The sequence below is a fragment of the Cornus florida genome, unplaced genomic scaffold (genome assembly GCF_030987335.1).
Source record: "Cornus florida cultivar Cherokee Brave unplaced genomic scaffold, ASM3098733v1 CherokeeBrave_3.0.0_Hap2_Chr03, whole genome shotgun sequence".
Taxonomy (NCBI): Eukaryota; Viridiplantae; Streptophyta; class Magnoliopsida; order Cornales; family Cornaceae; genus Cornus; species Cornus florida.
The window spans coordinates 2,418,067-2,435,568 of record NW_026775573.1 but is presented as its reverse complement, the minus strand read 5'-3'; the positions used below and the strand labels follow the sequence as shown (position 1 = coordinate 2,435,568).

The 17,502-nt window shown below is 31.8% G+C and overlaps 2 protein-coding genes across 3 annotated transcripts; one reads left to right on the top strand and one right to left on the bottom strand.

The window, feature by feature from the left end:
- Positions 1-5,655: 5,655 nt before the first annotated feature.
- Positions 5,656-7,249, bottom strand: LOC132298596 (LIM domain-containing protein PLIM2c-like). Its single transcript, XM_059794996.1, has 5 exons — positions 6,965-7,249; positions 6,727-6,826; positions 6,601-6,629; positions 6,235-6,324; positions 5,656-6,078 (listed from the first exon to the last, which is right to left on the bottom strand). The coding sequence occupies exons 1-5, from the start codon at positions 7,097-7,099 to the stop codon at positions 5,824-5,826; spliced, it is 609 nt and encodes a 202-aa protein (XP_059650979.1). The 5' UTR covers positions 7,100-7,249; the 3' UTR covers positions 5,656-5,823.
- Positions 7,250-10,163: 2,914 nt separating this feature from the next.
- Positions 10,164-16,731, top strand: LOC132299031 (pre-mRNA cleavage factor Im 25 kDa subunit 2-like). Of its 2 annotated transcripts, none has more exons than XM_059795457.1 (7): positions 10,164-10,399; positions 11,789-11,834; positions 14,553-14,646; positions 14,727-14,800; positions 15,237-15,323; positions 15,415-15,525; positions 16,504-16,731. In XM_059795457.1, the coding sequence occupies exons 1-7, from the start codon at positions 10,281-10,283 to the stop codon at positions 16,615-16,617; spliced, it is 645 nt and encodes a 214-aa protein (XP_059651440.1). In that variant the 5' UTR covers positions 10,164-10,280; the 3' UTR covers positions 16,618-16,731. The 2 variants fall into 2 exon arrangements, with proteins under 2 accessions (XP_059651440.1, XP_059651441.1); XM_059795458.1 differs by lacking the exon at positions 16,504-16,731 and adding an exon at positions 15,982-16,432 and having other exon boundaries at positions 10,178-10,399.
- The last annotated feature ends 771 nt before the right edge of the window (positions 16,732-17,502 follow it).

The window sequence follows — 17,502 nt, the reverse complement described above, 5'->3', positions numbered from 1 at the left end:
ATTAAGTGAGCAACACCCAAAATTAAAAGATTTAGGTCAATCTACTAAAAGAAAGTAATTTAATAATGAAAAAGTGTTATTAATGTATTAAACACTTTTAGAAAGATTACATGACATATAAAGAATGATTCGAAAAAGAAAAGTACGCTTTTGGCTTTTTTATATTGCGAATTACTTGTTGAAATTCTTTTTAATACCTGATAGGTTGACTTAAGTACTAATATTTATGTTTCTAATAAATGCAAGAATTTTTTATGGCCTAAACCACAAATTCAAATAAGAATTTCTTATTTATGATAATTGGGAAATTTTTTTGTTGAAACCATTGTGACACTATGTTTAATGTTAGACAATCGATTTTATTTAAATTATTTTAATTTTTTTATGTTTATTCAATTTCCCATAATTTGATTTTATTTAAAAAACTTTATGTTAATGGTTTTTCATTTAAATTTGGTAATGATATTTATTTAAGAAATTATAATTTGTGAGTTATGGTATTATTGTTGATGATTTCTGTAAATTCAAATTTGATGGTTTATTTATTAAAATCCTTTTGATCTTGTATCATAATGTTAGAATTAAGCGTAACTCAATTAATAGAAAATTTATCTTTGGTATAAAAGATTAGGTCAATATCTAGTGAAATGTTAGGAAAATTAGTAAAGGATGTGATTCTTCTGAATCTAAACTTTACTGATTTTGATGTGTGTGTAGATTGTATTAAGGGTAGACAAACTAAATGCACAAAGAAATGAGCCACAATAAGTACATAGCTTCTTGAAATTATTTGTAGACCTTCTGATGTTCCATCTTTTGGAGGAGAAAAGTATTTTATCGCCTTTATAGTTAATTTTTCATGTTATGGATATATCTATTTGTTGTATGAAAAATCTTAAGCAGTGAGTACTCTTGAAGTATACATAAATGAGGTTGAAAAACAACTAGATAGAAAGTGAAAATCATAAGGTCATATAGAGGTAGTGAATATTATGTAAAGTATGATGAAACAGGTTAATACTCTAACCGTTTGTTAAACTCCTTGAAATGTATGCCATTTGTGTTCAATACACTTTACTATACATGCCACAGCAGAAGCGTGTAGCTGTAAGGCGTAATCGTGCTCTTATGGAATTGGTTAGGAGTATGTTAAGTAATTCCTCGTTACCCATAATGTTGTGGATATTAAGTAATCTAAAGGGTACAAGTTTTACTATCCGAGATATAGTACGATAATTATTGAAACCGGTAATGTCAGATTCATTAAGAATGGTGAAATCAGTGGGAGTGATAAAAATAAGAATTTGATCATTTCAGAAGTTAGGGTACAAGTATCTTTACCCATAACTTATAAGGAAATAATTGTTCCTTCAGTTGTTGAACCGTTTAACAACGAAGAACAATTAAATGATCAACAACTCTATAATGAGATTGTCACCAATGAATAGATTGTAGAAGAATCATAAGGAATAACATTAAGACGATCTCAAAGAGAAATGAGATTTGCTATTCCGGATGATTATGTGATATATCTGCACGAATCTGATTTTGATATATAGTGAGATATATACGAATCCGGTTACATATTCACAAGCCATTAACAGTAATGATTTTACTAAATGGATTAGTGTCATAAATGAAGAGATTATAAAGAAACCTTCTCTCTAGTATTTAAGAAGGAATCTTTTAAAATACCATGGCATTAGTAGCTTATTATGATTTAGAGTTACATCAAATGGATGTGAATACAATTTTTATGAATATGAGTTTATAAGAGGAAGTCCATATGGAACAACTTGAAGACTTTATATTAGAGGGTAAAGAATTCATGGTCCGTAAACTTAAGATGTCAATATATGGATTTAAACAAGCTTCTTAACAATGGTATATTAAGTTTAATGATACCATTATTTCTTTTGGTTTTAAGAAAAACACTGTTAATCAGTGTATATACTAGAAGGTTAGTGGGAGTAAGTTTATATTTCTGATTCTATATATTGATGATATTTTATTTGTTAGTAGTGATCTTAGTTTATTATATGAAACTAAAAGTTATCTCTAAGAACTTTGAAATGAAATATATGGATGAAGCATCCTATGTGATAGGAATAGAAATATTTCATTATAGATCACATTGATTTGTTTTTAGAATTGTCTCATAAAGCATATATTAAAAGAGTTCTAGAAGATTTGGTTGGAGGAACAATATTATGAAAAAGTGCAAAGTAATTTATGATTACTTTGTCTATTATAAAATTTTAATTTGTAGCATGCTTTGAGGCTATAATTTATGGTTGCAGAATTTATTTCAGGACTTGGAGTTATGGGTACCGTTTTCAAATTGCTGAAAATTTATGCTGCAATTGTTGATCTTCTTGTATGAAAAATGATAGGTATTCTAAAGTTAAAATACTTTATTATTAAAGAAAATATTTAGAAACAATGAATGTCTATTGAAATTATAAGCACACAACTTATGATTGCAATCCATTAATGAATGGACTACCATCCAAGACATTTATGGAACATGTTGAAAGAATGAGTCTTAAATGTAGTCAATGATGATTATTTTTTAATTGCGGATTGCTTAAATAGTGCTTATATATATTTGACATTTTGCGCTGATTAAATGTGTTTCTGATATTTCCTATTAATTAATGTACATGTACGTATTGCTTTAATAAGTGGTAATAGGAATAGTCTTGGAAAAGACATTATTGTTAGATCATTATTGATACTTCTCATTTATAGACTATGTTGAATAGATTACTAGTGTTATGGTACATGGAAGGGACTATGTCATTTAAGGATATATAACCGCCATGACTCGCATTGGTAATTTATTTACCATGGTATTTATGATGACTAATTTAATGAGTTAATCTGATTTATGATGCACATTAATGACTATTTTACTAAACCACTACAGAAATTATCATATGTGCCAAGTGGGAGAATGTAAGATTATTTATTTAATTGTGGCCCATATGATTTGGACATGTGACATATTACTTAATGGTTAAGTAAATAGGTATCAGATTAATATTATATTATTTGGTCAACTTATAATTACCTTTTTGGTAATTACTTATTGGAAAAGCGTTTTCCTTTCTTATTCTTTACTTTGATGGAAAGTAGAATTGTATTACTAAAAGGAAAACTGGTCCTCTCTCTGCCTTTATAAAAGTGCATATACTCCATTAATTATGTACAATTAATGATACAACACGTAAAAATTTTATGTGTACAAAAGGCCAAGAGAGAGAAACCAGTTTCCACCTTTACCTGTTGATCAGAGTTGCAGATTAGTTCGTGACCAAAGGATCTGGACGTTGGATTTAATCTCAATAAGGTTTGATATCATGAATCGAGGTATTTATATCTAACTATTTATTTATGCATTATAGATATGTGAAAATCATAAAGTTCTAAGATATGGGATTGATGTAAATTTGTGATTAATGGCTTAACACGAATTATTATAGTTTACAGGTTGTGCGGAGGCTTGACCATGAATCATCATATAAAACCAACTTCTTTGAGATTTTCAAGTTGAATTGGAGTAATAGTAAATGGGAAGAGGTGAGTAGCTTGGGTGATCAAGCCCTCTTCTTCGTTCAATATCGGAATGACAGTACAAGAATGAGTGGAAGTAATGCCATTCTAATATATTGCAGTCTGGTGATACTTACTCTCTTTCTATAGTAGAAAGTAAAAGGGGGGTTCAAATCTTGTCAGAGATGCGTGAGTTTCAAATAGATGATAAAAAATAAATAAATAAATAAAAAATGAGTTCTAATAGCTCCTTGGGGGACAACAATTTGTGAAAACTAGTGCATTTGCTCGGCAATTCCTGTTAATGAACCTTGTGATTTAAGGACAATTAAGAAAGCAAATCTAATTGGGACAAAACCGCCATAACTATAGATTTCAATGTTTTAAATATAGTACCATCATTTAAATAGAAGTGAATAGCTTCTTAGTGAATATATAGGTCTCTACATAAATATATAGAGAGAGAAACACTGCAATAGAATTCAATTTTCATGGGATACAAAATGGCTATAAACTTAAATTTCTCCATTATATAACTATGTTCCAAAAACAAGCTTGTCATCAAATGCATATTCTTTTTCCACTTTTCTCATTAACAGTTGAGTGCATGAAACAGTATATATGGTTAAGATAGTTTGGAAATAACTGATTGAGTGATCAGGGACGAGCCAGGATTTTAAGTCAAGTTAGGGGCCATGGTGCAAATATATATATATATAAACATATTAAATATTAAATACAGAAGAAGAAACATTCAGAAGAAGAATTTTAAGAAATAGAAATAGAAGAATAAAAAAATGAAAAAAAAAAATAATTAAAGAACTTTAAAAAGAAAAAGTTAAGAGTTTCAATTGAGGAAGGAAAATTTAATCGAGATAATTTTAGAAATTACAAAATTTAAGGGGCACTTATATAAAAAAAAAATCATATTTATAAAAAATTATTACATATATTATAAAGGACGCCTAACGGGACCTTCATTGGCTCGGTCCTGTATGTGTTTACTTGCATGTTGAAATTCCAGGTGTTGTATGAAATTCCAGGTGGAGGATACCTCCTTGATTTCACCGGAGGCCTCTCCATTTGGTTGTCTCTCTGGGGTTTTTTGGGCAGTGTCACTTGTGGGCTGCAAATGTTTGCTTCTTTTCGGCTTATGTGTTGGGCCATTTCCCTTTTTGGGCCGTATATTTTCACACTATATATATATATATAATTTGAAATTAACCTTTCAAAAAAAAAAAATTGAAATTAGAAGTTATTCTTCTTCCATTGAATTGATCAGATACCATTCCTAGAAAATTATGTAGAGGGTGTTAATATGTTGATTATAGTATTAATTAAGGTAGCTTTACTTGTTTGTGAATTCTGTTGTAGTTTGTGATTGAGGAATCTGTTGCAGTGTAATATGTTCATTATAGACATATATGTTGACCATGTAACATGTTATATCAAGTTGAAAAATTTCTTTAGATATTTTTGTTGCATTATATCTGGTTGGTTTAATTACTCTCTTATTCCTTTTTCACGAACAGGATCAATCATTTTTGGGATCACATGACGATCAGTTAATAAGTTTGGGATCACAGAAAGATCAGTTAATAAGTTCCAGAATCACTCGACTTAATTTTAGTGCTTTTCTTTTTCTTTTCTTTTTTTCTTTTTTTTTTGGTGGTAGTTTGAGATATTGATTTTCGATCATTGGAATTGATTTTGAACTAAATTTTAGAATTGTTTACTTTGGTATTAATGTGAATTGCATATATTTGTTGTTTGTTGTGCTCGTGAATAAGCAATTGACCAAAGCATTTTTTTTTTTTTTAATCAAAAGAACGTTGTAAATATTAAAACCTTGTGAATGTGTGTAATCACTATGTGAAACAAAACCTTGTAATTGTCTGTCAAACCATTAACTTAATACTAAAACCATAGTCAATGCTTCTCCTTTTACCACGACTTCCTTGTAAAATGCCCAATGCTCCTTTTAAAGTCTTCTTCTTGTTGTAGTGATGAATCCATTGTAACAAGTTTTATTTTAATACAACAATTACAATTTATTATTTTTATTAGAATATTACTAAAGCCAAGCTTGATTAAGAAGAAACAAACTTCATTAAGCTTTATGCATTTGTGTATCATACATAACCTTTTGAATATGTTTACAAACTCCAAATATATTGTGAGCACTCAAATATGAAACTTCATCATGATAAGAGGGTTTGCTGAGAATAGAAAATTCTGTAAATTCAGATATGAAGCAAAGCTGTGTATTTAGGACTGCTCTTCTGTCTGGTCTGGTTCTGATTTGGGCTCTTCCTCTGGTTCCGCCGCTGTCACACCATTTTTTCTTTGAGTGGCGGCCTTAAGGACATGGCTGTAGTCCCCCCTCTCCATGAAGAGCTGAGCAAAATGATGCTTGCAGTAAAGAATTCCATCAAAAGCAGCATAAGATGAATGTGTAAGGGGACAACCCCCATGAGCACATTTGAAGCATGACTTGTGGTATGATTCACCCTCCATATTCACCTATTAAAGACATCAATGATTAAGATCGGATTGGTAAGACAATGAACAAACAGGGGCATGTGTTCTTGTATGTACGTGTGTGTGTGTACGTTGTGTGTATATATATATATACACACACACATGTATAACAACAATATAAGCTATAGAATTGCAAACCTTCTCCAGAGGATACACTGTTTTGTTGCAGGCAGAACATTTGTCTTGGGTTCCAGAGAACATGGAAGAAAGTTTGCTTGGGGTCCTACTCTGCAAAATATTACCAAAATTCGAACATTAACCAATGCCAGTGGGGGGAAAGAGGATTAAAAGAAAGCACAAAGCATGCATTTGGAAATTGAATCCATTGAAAGCAGAAATGTTCTTTCCTTCTATTTTCAAAGCAGAAGGGAAGAGAAAAAAAAATCAAATTTAATATTTCTTATTGAGCAGGTCTCTAACAAGAAATGACAAAAATAAAATCAAAACTTCCATAGCTTAAATTCCTAAATAGTGAGTTTGTTGTGTGTAAAATTATGAACATACCAATGAATGTTGCCTGTCAGTCTTCCCCGCTAGAATGTTAAACAAAAAACAGAAACAAAGATGAGGAAATTTAAATTTAGTAAATCCAAACAAACTCGAAAATGAATGATCTGATAAGGGTCTCACATGATTGAAAGTTCTTGCTGAAATTGCCAGATTCCTTGAAAAGCTGCTCGAAATGAGGTTTGCAGTAGAGAACTCCATCCATGGAGGAGTAGTTGCTCATCTGTCAAGCAAATACCATGGAGCCAGTTATATATATACCCATTGAAGGAGGAGCATTTGGATTTGGCTCCCCATTTCGTTCAAACTCTTCGTCGAGAATATCACTACAAATTCGTGAACACAGAGAGAAGAAACATACCACAAGAGTTCCTTTGCAATGGCTGCATTTGAAGCATGCTTTATGATAGGTGACTCCATCAGCAGTCAAGAGATCAACAAAATAAACAGTTTTATCACAAGCTGTGCATTTATCCAAAGTCCCTGTGAATGACATTTCCCCTTTCTTATTAAAAAAAAAAAAAAAAAAAAAGATCCCAATATTCAAACCAATTGTTCTAAGTGCTCATGAAAAATTAAAGAACCCAAGCTTGGTTTATTTCTTAGGATCAAAAAGGGAAAATATGATGAGAAATTAAAGGCTTTAGCTCTTTATGGCTATGTGGGACATAAGATGTGAGATTAAACAAGGTCTTTGTTTTGTCTAAAGAATTTCCACCTTTTCTTTCAATGGTGGCAAAGGTAAATGCCTTCAACCAATAAATGGAGGACACGTGATTGGAAATCCCATTATTATGAGGTAAAGATGGAATGTTAATGCTGTTTATGTGGATGCTATACGATTATAATGGAGTGAATGAAGGATAGTGTTTTGACTCTTTCTAAGAGAAAATTTGGAAAACAACCAAAAATAAAAATTGCTATAACAATTAATTTTTAAATTTGTGACAAGAAAGAATATAAGTTTACCAATATCTCAAATTAATCCCGAAAATTTTCAAAACAAACCATTCAAATGATTAAAAATTCGGAAACTTGTATTTTTTGCTCTATATTTATTCATGAACATCAGATATTTTTATCTTACATATTTGAAAGGAAAGACATCAAATTTTCTGACGGAGAATTACTCCGAGTGTCATCATTGACAACATGGACACCAAAAGTGGGAAATCAAATAAAGACTTGAAATCACTTTTCTTACTGAGTATGTTATTTGAGGGTAAGTATGCTTGATAATATTTGCCTAATTATCTTTAAGGTGATTCCTATAAAAAATCAAATAAGATAACATGCATTATTGTTGACACAAACCCATCAAATCACGTTTGAATATTTACTTTAGTTTTTTCCAATATCTCAACCACACTATACGAACATACATTGATTATTGTATACATTGATTACAAAAAAATATATATTTGTAAGAATATTTATATGTATATGTATCAATATATCATGCAAAAATATTTGGTTATTTCATCATGCTTCTTGAATGAATGACACAACATTCATATGATTCATATTAAATGTCAAAAATGTGGGCAGTTGAAATGTGACAGTCAAGGTGTGCTAGAAATATAATTGTGTGACAAAAATTTTGTAGTCAAAAATGGTTTTTATCGAGTATTAAAAAGCAAAGTGTATTTTGATCACTATGAGTTCAAGTCCGAACAACTTAGGTTTAAATAAGTCCTATGTCTGGTAAGTCAGTAGTCAAGACATTTTGCATATAAAACTTAATTGAGTCAAGGCTGACCCAATATAATTTGGGGCTACCAATGGCGCCTATGGTGCAGTTTTACTTTTTCACATTTTAAATTAGAAGGCCTAAGCAAGTGTGTGTGTAAATTAGCAATAGAACTAAACTAGAATGTGATTATGTTGAAACTTGAAAGGAATTTCTGTATATGCATGGTTGAGTGCTATGTCATTTGCATTTGTTCTTGTTATATATATAATATATATATTTCTTATTGTGGTCTTGTGTGGGTTGCAGTGGTGGGGAGAGAGCTATATTTATATATGTGATCAAACATTATTATTTATGGTTATGTGACCTTATAAGTTCGAACTGCAATAAAAAGGTAGTTAAAAAGAAGCTTGTAACCATATGGACATTGATATATATATATATATATATATATATATATATGGAGCATTTCCACACTTAATAAGTTGAGTTACATTAGTGTCCCTAGCTGATAATTTCATAAATAGAAGAACCAATTAAGCATATAGAAGTCTGTTCGTCATTTAAATAACAAATGAATAAATAAATAAATAAGAAAATGAGTGGATTACCAATTAACACCAAGTTAAATGATGGAACGAAAAAGATCCATTTATTCATGCAAAAAATATTTGTTTAATTATCATGCTTGCTGACTAGACACAACATTCATGTTAGATAGAAAATCATTGTCTAAAATTAAGGGCATAAATACACCCAGATTAAATTGGTAAAAAATTTGAATTGTTCAAGTTTTTTTCTCTATTTTCTAAATAAAAGACAAAGGGTCTATTAAGTTTTTTTTTTTCTTTTTTACTTTCTAAGTAAAAAGTAAAGGGTTTGAATCTCTTCCGTCCTCAAACATAATCATGTGGCAAAAAAGGTTTGTATCCAAAATTGTTGGTTTGAGTAAATACTAAGTGGGTGAAGTGAGGCAGCATTTCAAATTGAAGCAATAAATAATGCTACTTCCTCAAGTTTCTAAATAATGAAGGAGAGAGCCTTGGTTTTGTTCTTGATTTTATATTCAAAAGGTCTCGTACCAATTAATAAATATGATACTAAATTCATTTTTCTCAAATAATATAGAATTGTGCAACTTATAGCTAGCTTGCTCGATAGTTCTCTCTTCCCTATTAATACCTGATGGCATAGTTAGCCATAATTAGTACGATGTTATCCGATTTGGGTCCGAACCCGTCCAGAAGTGTGACCGTTGAGAATGTTGAGTCTTTTAAGGAATAGATTATGACGATCTATGTAGGCGGGTGTAAAATAGATGTGTATAAATAAATACTAGGCAAATTACGGTATTCAGTAAGTTACAAATTGTATAATCTCACATCTTGTAAATTTTGAAGAACAATGCTTGGGTCCAACCCAAGCAACCTGCTGATGTGGCCAATAGATCTAAACCAACTATCCAAAAGTAAAAGTTGAGATTTAAAATACATGTTCAAAAACAAAAATTAGACGATGCCTAATTTAATTTTATATTTAATTTTAATATTTATTGCAATTTCATTGAACAACATTAACAGGCTAGAAGAAATTTTCAAACATTATTCAATTCAATAAATAATAACGTACATAGCGGACCCAAAACAGACGAGACCATATCCATACCCAAACATTATTCAATTCAATAAATAATAACGTACATAATGGACCCAAAACAGACTCGACCATCTGCATGTGGTGGACCGTGGAGAATGTTCCTAAGATTTGAAATAAATAGGTAACATAAAGTCAAAAGATATGGGTAAAGCACGAGTAATTTGTCAAAACTCTAGGAGGTGTAATTTATCCGCACGAAAAATGTAAGGGTACACGAGGTAATTCACTTTACAGAGTTCAAAATAGTCTGCTAAAAGGTTGGTTCTAGAGAAAATGCTGTTTGATCTGGCTGGTTCATCTGTGGAATAGTCTAGAGAGAGAGGCGAAGATGGTGATGTCACCGGTGGTGAACACCTACCCTCTATCGAGCTACACTTTCGGGACGAAAGAGCCAAAGATGGAGAAAGACACCTCAGTCGCAGATCGTCTCGCTCGTATGAAAGTCAAGTACGCATGACTATTTCAACCCTAGCTTTGTGTTTGCTTGTTCAGAAAATGTGCCAATAAATAAAATCAAAACCCTTAAAAGTTGTTTTAGTTCCCGAGAAAGTTGTTGCCCTTTTTTCTTTTCATTTCTTTTTTTTTTTTTGTCTTAAGAAAACCAAATACTTAGAATCTAAAAATTGAGATTTTTTCTTTTTTATTATTAATTTTCAGCAATTTGAGTTCAAAGATGGTTTAATTCTGAGTATCGGATAGAATCAAGGTTTTTCCTTGTTTACGGTTTTCTTGCGTCTTCTATATGGACATATTTGTGTCAAAAAAAAAAAAATTTGAATAATATGTTTCATTGTATTTATTAGAAAACATATTTTGGAAAGGGGTAGGATCAATTTATAGTTGGCCCTTTTTATAAAATTCTGTTTTGGCGAATCAGCCGTTGAATTATATGGCTTTTCAGCATTTTTCATGCATATTAAGCATCAAGAGGACGAATATAGGTAAGTGTCTCATCCATAGACTCGTAATGTTTCTCTTAAAATGACATCTAAAATTGATTCTAATTTAAAGCCTGATGTTGGTGAAGCAATTTTAAATCCCTTACAGTGTTCTAATTTTTTTTACTTGAGAAGGGAATTCGATCAATGGTTGAATTTGCTGAAAGATTAACTTCGATCCAACCCTTCCTCTCATGTATGTCAAACATCATTACTTGTTGCATCAACATGACATTCTAAACTAACGCTTTATCTTATATTTTTTTATATATTTTTTTGATAAGTAAGAAAAGCTTTATTTCAATATTTTCTCAAAAAAATAATTGTCCTTTATTTATTGGAATGCCGTAATTCCATTCAATTAACAAAGTAAATTTCTCATACTCAAAGTTGAGTTAGTGTACAAATTCAACATCTATGAAAACTAAGGGTTAAGAGATTTTACTGAAGCCGAAGGTATCCACACAGACGGGACCATCATAGTTGGTTCTTGCAAGGGCGGTATAGGCAGGTTCTTAGAATCCACTCAATCTTCTTCTTTTTTTCTCTCTCTTCTTTCTCTGAATTTTCCTCTTCCCGTGGAATTCGTTCAAAATAAAATGTAAATCAGGAATGGGCTACCTACACCTTATTTGATTAAGTTGATATCTGGTGTGCATTTCAAGCATGATAAAGGCAATTAATCCAAAGGTGGGCATGGCAGATTATATGTCCCACTAAATTTAGTGTCAACTGTTAAGTTGTGATTAGTACTTTGCCAATCCAAAAACTTTTGTCATACCTAGGTAGCTTTATTTATATTCCATTTTATTTTGTTATGTTACAATGGATGATGGATTGACTTTTTTTTTTTTTTTTTGTTAATTTTTAAATGACTGCTTTTGGTTTCAATTTGCAGCTATATGAAAGAAGGAATGAGGACCAGTGTTGAAGCAATACTACTGGTCAGTCCTTATGATGTTTAGACAAATGCTGCCTTCTATCATCTGTGCATGAGTGTAAAATGGAAATTTCTATCTGTCAACCATGCTGCCTCTATCATATGTGTATGAGTGTAAATTGGAAATTTCTATCTGTCAGCCATCTTTCTTTCTTTTTATTTATTTATTTATTTTTTTTCATGTTTAATGCTATGACTGGATACATGATGAAATCGATCCTTTGGTATTGGTGATATGTAATGAGCTAAAGAACTTTTTATGATTTATTTTAGACTATGAAGGCACTCTTACCTCGAGGTTGCAACCTTAATCGTTGGATTGACAGTGCACCACGTGAAGGTTGTGTCCAAAGGCTAACGGCACAAGATCACATGAGAGTGTCCTCATGGTAGCCTTTTCATTTCCAATTAGAATCTAGATTTGAGTAAAAACAGTTGTCTAAAATATTTCAGATGTGATTGGATTCAACGAATATGATGCATTTCCTTACCTCACTCTCAAAATATAAACCAACACTACAAGGCGTTAAATATTGTTATCATCATCATTGCCTTTATTCTGTTTGAACAGGGTTGCATGATTTTTTTATTTTTTCATTCCTTCTTATCATAAGCCATTTATACCGTTAGAATTAAAGTTTCAAGATCATTTCTTATTATTCCTTCTCTCACTGAAGCATCTACATGTTTGCGTTGGGTATGTCCATACCACCTAACTGACCTAAGTCTACTTTCTCTTATTTTTTCACTTATAGCTATTGCTCCTAATATCTCCATCACATGTTGATTATTGACCTTATCTCTTCTAGTTACTCCTAGCATCCACCAAGAGACTGCATTTTTGCTACATTAATGCCTTGAATGTTCAACACTCTGCTATGTAAAAGATAGCCAGTCTAATGGTTGTTCCATATACTTTTCCTTTTTAACTTATGAGTAATGCTACAAACAACAATCACTTTTTTGTGCAACTCCAATAACTAGTGTTAACCAAAAGTCCTAGCTTGTAATAGATAAGAATAAAGTCTCTTTCCTCTTGGGGTGTTTATTCCAATGATAGCCACTTCAGTCGGTAAAAAAAGTCGATTGGAGTTTCTATAATTTTTCACAGCTTATTTTATCACATAAAAGACCACTAGCTTGCCTCCATTTTGTCCTATATATGGCAATTCTACTACTAGTATCATCATTAATCTCTCCATCCAGGAATGGACCCAGAAAAATATGTGAGGGGGGCAATTATGATTTTTTTTAAGTAATTTCAGTGGGGGCAATGGTGGGATTTTATAGGTATATATATCAAAATGAGAAAAATACTAGGGTTTAATAATAAAAAAATAATAATAATTCAGGGCAATTGCCCCCACTGCACTATCAGTGGGTCCATACCTGTCTCCATCCTATTGTGTAATTGATCCTAAATATATAAATTAATTAATTAAATATATTATATATTTTTTTTTATCACTCCTAAATATAGAAAATGATGACTTTGAGTTTATATTTTGGTGTTGAAGTGTTATCGCTATTTTATCAGTTCCTATAGCATTACTAAATTTACATTACATATGTTGTAATATAGTTGGACTAGTTTTAAAGCTTTCGATCCTAATGCATTTCTTCAATATTATTGTGAATAAATACGGGACTTAGAGTGTATTCTTGTTGTAATCCTACTTTTATAGGAAAATCATTATTTTTCTTTGTGCACTATCATATGTTTTCTTTAATTCTTTGAAAATGATATGTAAATTATTTTTCTTGCTTATACAATCTTCCAGTAATTGCATTAGTAAGTAACTAAATTAATTATTTGACAATGCACATTTTTTCCTTAATCTTTGTTCTATTAGCGATTCCCATAGTTTCATAATATGACTCATTAATTTCTCAATAATTGCTGCATTTTTTAATATCTCCCTTATTTTTGTATGTTGGCACTACAGTGCTTTTCCTCCACTGGATGACATCGTGCTTCCTCTAAAATTCTGTTAAATAAACCTGTTAGTCATTTAATTCCTACCTTCCCTAAGGTTTTCCACACTTCTATAGGATCATCTCCAGGCTTTATTGTTTCTCATTTTTCACAACGTGTCTCTATTTCCTTATTATTGAATTTAGGTGTCATTCCAAGATTAGGCTCACTATTTTCAATTTCCTCCCTAGGATATTCCTCATTCGAAAATTGTTGAAAGTAATTTTGCCACTACAAGGCATTAACACCCCCTCAAATAGCAAGACTACCACCAAGCATTCACCTTGTGTTGTGTTTCATAAGCAAAGGAAAATTTCCTCAGCCCACTGGTCCTGCTCATCAACCTCATACTGCTGCCACAATGTCCTCTTCTAGGACGAGCACCGCAGTGACCGCTGCCAACAACTCCAGCCACGTTACATGTACTCTTAAAAGTAATAAAGAGTTTGTTTTATGCTGTTACCGGTTTTTGAAGTTATATTTCAAATCCTTGGAAATCATGATAATTTGTGAGATTAATAATCATTTTTACTATGAAATATTTTCAAAATCTGTACAGTTTTACATGCTTTTTCCTGTTATTCCAACGTGTAGTAAGTTGGAATTATATTGCAATTCTGATACTTTTCTTGCTTTAAATTGCAGATAGAGGACTTGGCCTGTGATATCCCTTTAAATCCTATGCATATAATCTACTGCCAGTTGATGTGAAATACCTTCTGTAATTTTTTGTGCCTAATTCTGCAGGTACAAGAGCATAACCATCCACACATTCTTCTTCTGCAAATTGGAAACACGTTTTGCAAACTCCCTGGTGGTCGTTTGAAGCCAGGAGAAAATGGTATCATCCTGTCCTTTTTCCTACCAGAATCTCTCTCTTCCCCCCTCCCAAACACAATTTGACTTTCTTATTATTTGCAGAAATTGAAGGCTTGAAAAGGAAATTGAGTAGCAAACTTGCTGCTAATTCGCCTGCACTACAGCCTAATTGGCAGGTTTGTTCTTTTGTTACTTCTAATCATCTAATTATCGAGCATATATGCCGAACAAAAAATGTGTCTTAAATTAGAGAGAAAAAAAAAAAAAAAAAGTGGCAATAATTAGCCCTTTGCTTGATGTTGGATATGTGAGAAGCAAATGATGACTGTCATGATGGTGTGAATTTGTTTTATATTTTTCTTCTAATGAGGACAGTTTAGGAAGTTAATTCCTGAGGAAAATTTCTCCTGCAGAATTCTAAGAACATCCCAACTGATTGCCCATGTGCTTATTGTGTGTTTCTCTAGTTTCCTTTCTCTCGTACATGCTAAAGAAGTCTACACATTCCTGTTTTCTGAACATTTGTTTTATCCTCCATTTTTTTTTTTTTTTTTTTCCCTCTACAATTATGCAGGGGAATTAATTTTCTTTTTTTGTCACATGTTGCTGCAGATTGGTGAGTGTGTTGCTATCTGGTGGAGGCCAAATTTTGAAACTATAATGTACCCATACTGTCCTCCACACATCACAAAAGCCAAGGTAAAGGATATTCAGTCTTCAGAAAGCATCCTATCTCTATGACAACATTCTCTTGAACTGTGCTGAACTGAAGAGAATATCTTTGATCCAGGAATGTAAGAAGCTCTTCCTAGTTCACTTGTCTGAAAGGGAGTACTTTGCAGTTCCAAAAAATCTGAAATTGCTAGCTGTTCCCCTATTTGAACTCTATGATAATGTTCAGGTGTGTTGACATTTAAAGTTTATCCCCTTCCTATTTTCATATTAGACTTGCTGCTTTTGAAGTGATATGCTGAGACTTGCTTCTGAATGTATCATTTGGAGAGTGATTTGCTTTCTGAATGCTATAGGCTGTTCAGATGTACACCTGTCGTGGTGTTAGGACTTAGGAGGCTGGGGTTGCCCTTGCTCCCATCTTTTTTGTCCTGTGTTTTTGTATTTCTAATTATGTCCGGGTAGAGTTAGTAAAGAAGGTATGATAGCATGTGGCTTGACTGAGGCTATGGCCTCAGACAGGGCGGAATGGAAGCATAGGATTCATGTAGCCGACCCCAAGTAGTTGGGAAAAACACTTGTTGTTGTTGTTATGGTACTATTATGTCCCTTTAATGAACGATAATGCCGTTACATTCTTTATTCATGCTGCATGAAGGCTGAAACATGTTTTACTTGGCTACAGAGATATGGACCAGTAATATCAACAATACCGCAGCAGCTTTCAAGATTTCAGTTCAATATGATCCCCACATGAAAGCCACACAGTTTACCGGAGTTTATCAACCAGAAACTTTAATTAATGATCACTGAATCTGGAGTGTCTTCTAGTTAAGATAGACATGTTATCGAAGCTAATAAGACATAGATCCATATTTATAGTTTAGTTTTACCTGCATAAGCAAGTTCTTGATATTCCTCAAGTTTTGTTCATGTGTGGGTTTAGGTCATCAGGCTGGTCTGAGTAGTGTTTTGAGTTGCAGAGGTGGGGGTTATTTGCATTACTCATTTGAAAAGCTACATGGAGTTGTTTTGTTGTGTACCAGTGGGTTGTGGCTTGTGTTCACCCCTGGGTTTATGGACTGAAACATCTCCATTGTACTTTAATTACTGGAAATGGATGAATCATTTATATATGGTGTTGTTTGCCGGTTTGATGTCTTCATTATTTGATGGTTACTCCTAATTTTGCAAGGAATATCTTCAGGTGTATGGTGGCTTCTCATTATGTGCCGTTAATTGCTCGAGGCTTTATTTATTTATTTTTTTATTTTTGTGGGAATATGTATTATATTTTGGAAATTTCCCTTTTTTTCTATAAAAGTAGTAGGGATTTTTTGAAACATTGTTATGTAAGCACTGCGAATTGGATAATGATTTGGTTATATACTAGTGAAACTCATTGAAAGTTGAATAAATTTTTTTCTTCTTTTTTTATTTTTTTTATTTAATTTTTTTTTTTAAGGAGGATGTGGTGGAACGACATTGACTTTTGAGTGAATTGTAAAACTGTTTCGGCCTATTTGACCGAATTTCGCTCATCCATATCATGTCAACTTTGCCTTGATCCTACTGAATTTATTGAACCAAGTTTGTGATCGATTAATTTAGAATATTTAAAAGTTGAGTAATCAATGTTATTTTAATTTTTTTTATCCCGACAAATAGGTCATGCACAAACTTTATTCTAGAAGACGCCGCAAACTTTATTTCTAGAAGACTCGGATCATCAACTTATATTTTGATGGAAAAGAAAGATACCACTAAACTATATAGTTTTGATATACATTTAGTTTTCACTTTAAATAAAAAATTTCTTAATAAAACCATTCGACACTCACAAAAGCCTCCAATTGAGCCAATCTAGGATTTTTTTTTTTTTTTGACTTCATATAACCCTTTTTTTTTCTCATAAAACTTCCAATTGTGTCAAGCCAGGCAAGGCACCTCCAAGAGAAATTATCATAGTGGAAATGAATTTTCTAAGCTTCTACTGTATTTATTTTTTTATTGTACACATGCAGAATACAATAATGTTACGTTCGAATGCTGAATCGATACTTTGAATTTAAATTCGAAAAAATTCTAATTCAAAATTTTAAATTTTAAATAAGATTTTTTCAATCCAAATTTAAACTGTCAATTTAATACTCCCAAATACAACCCTCAATTAATTTGTTATAATCTCGAAAAAATGATTTTGCAC

Bases quoted from the DNA above. Each gene is read 5' to 3' on its own strand.
- LOC132299031 (XM_059795457.1), top strand. From the start codon at position 10,281: ATGGTGATGTCACCGGTGGTGAACACCTACCCTCTATCGAGCTACACT. The intron at 14,647-14,726 runs GTATCATCCTGT...TATTATTTGCAG, and splicing joins TTTGAAGCCAGGAGAAAATG to AAATTGAAGGCTTGAAAAGG. The intron at 15,324-15,414 runs GTAAAGGATATT...TCTTTGATCCAG, and splicing joins CACACATCACAAAAGCCAAG to GAATGTAAGAAGCTCTTCCT.
- LOC132298596 (XM_059794996.1), bottom strand. From the start codon at position 7,099: ATGTCATTCACAGGGACTTTGGATAAATGCACAGCTTGTGATAAAACT. The intron at 6,325-6,600 runs GTATGTTCATAA...AATATTTTGCAG, and splicing joins CTGACAGGCAACATTCATTG to AGTAGGACCCCAAGCAAACT. The intron at 6,079-6,234 runs GTTTGCAATTCT...TGTCTTTAATAG, and splicing joins CAGTGTATCCTCTGGAGAAG to GTGAATATGGAGGGTGAATC.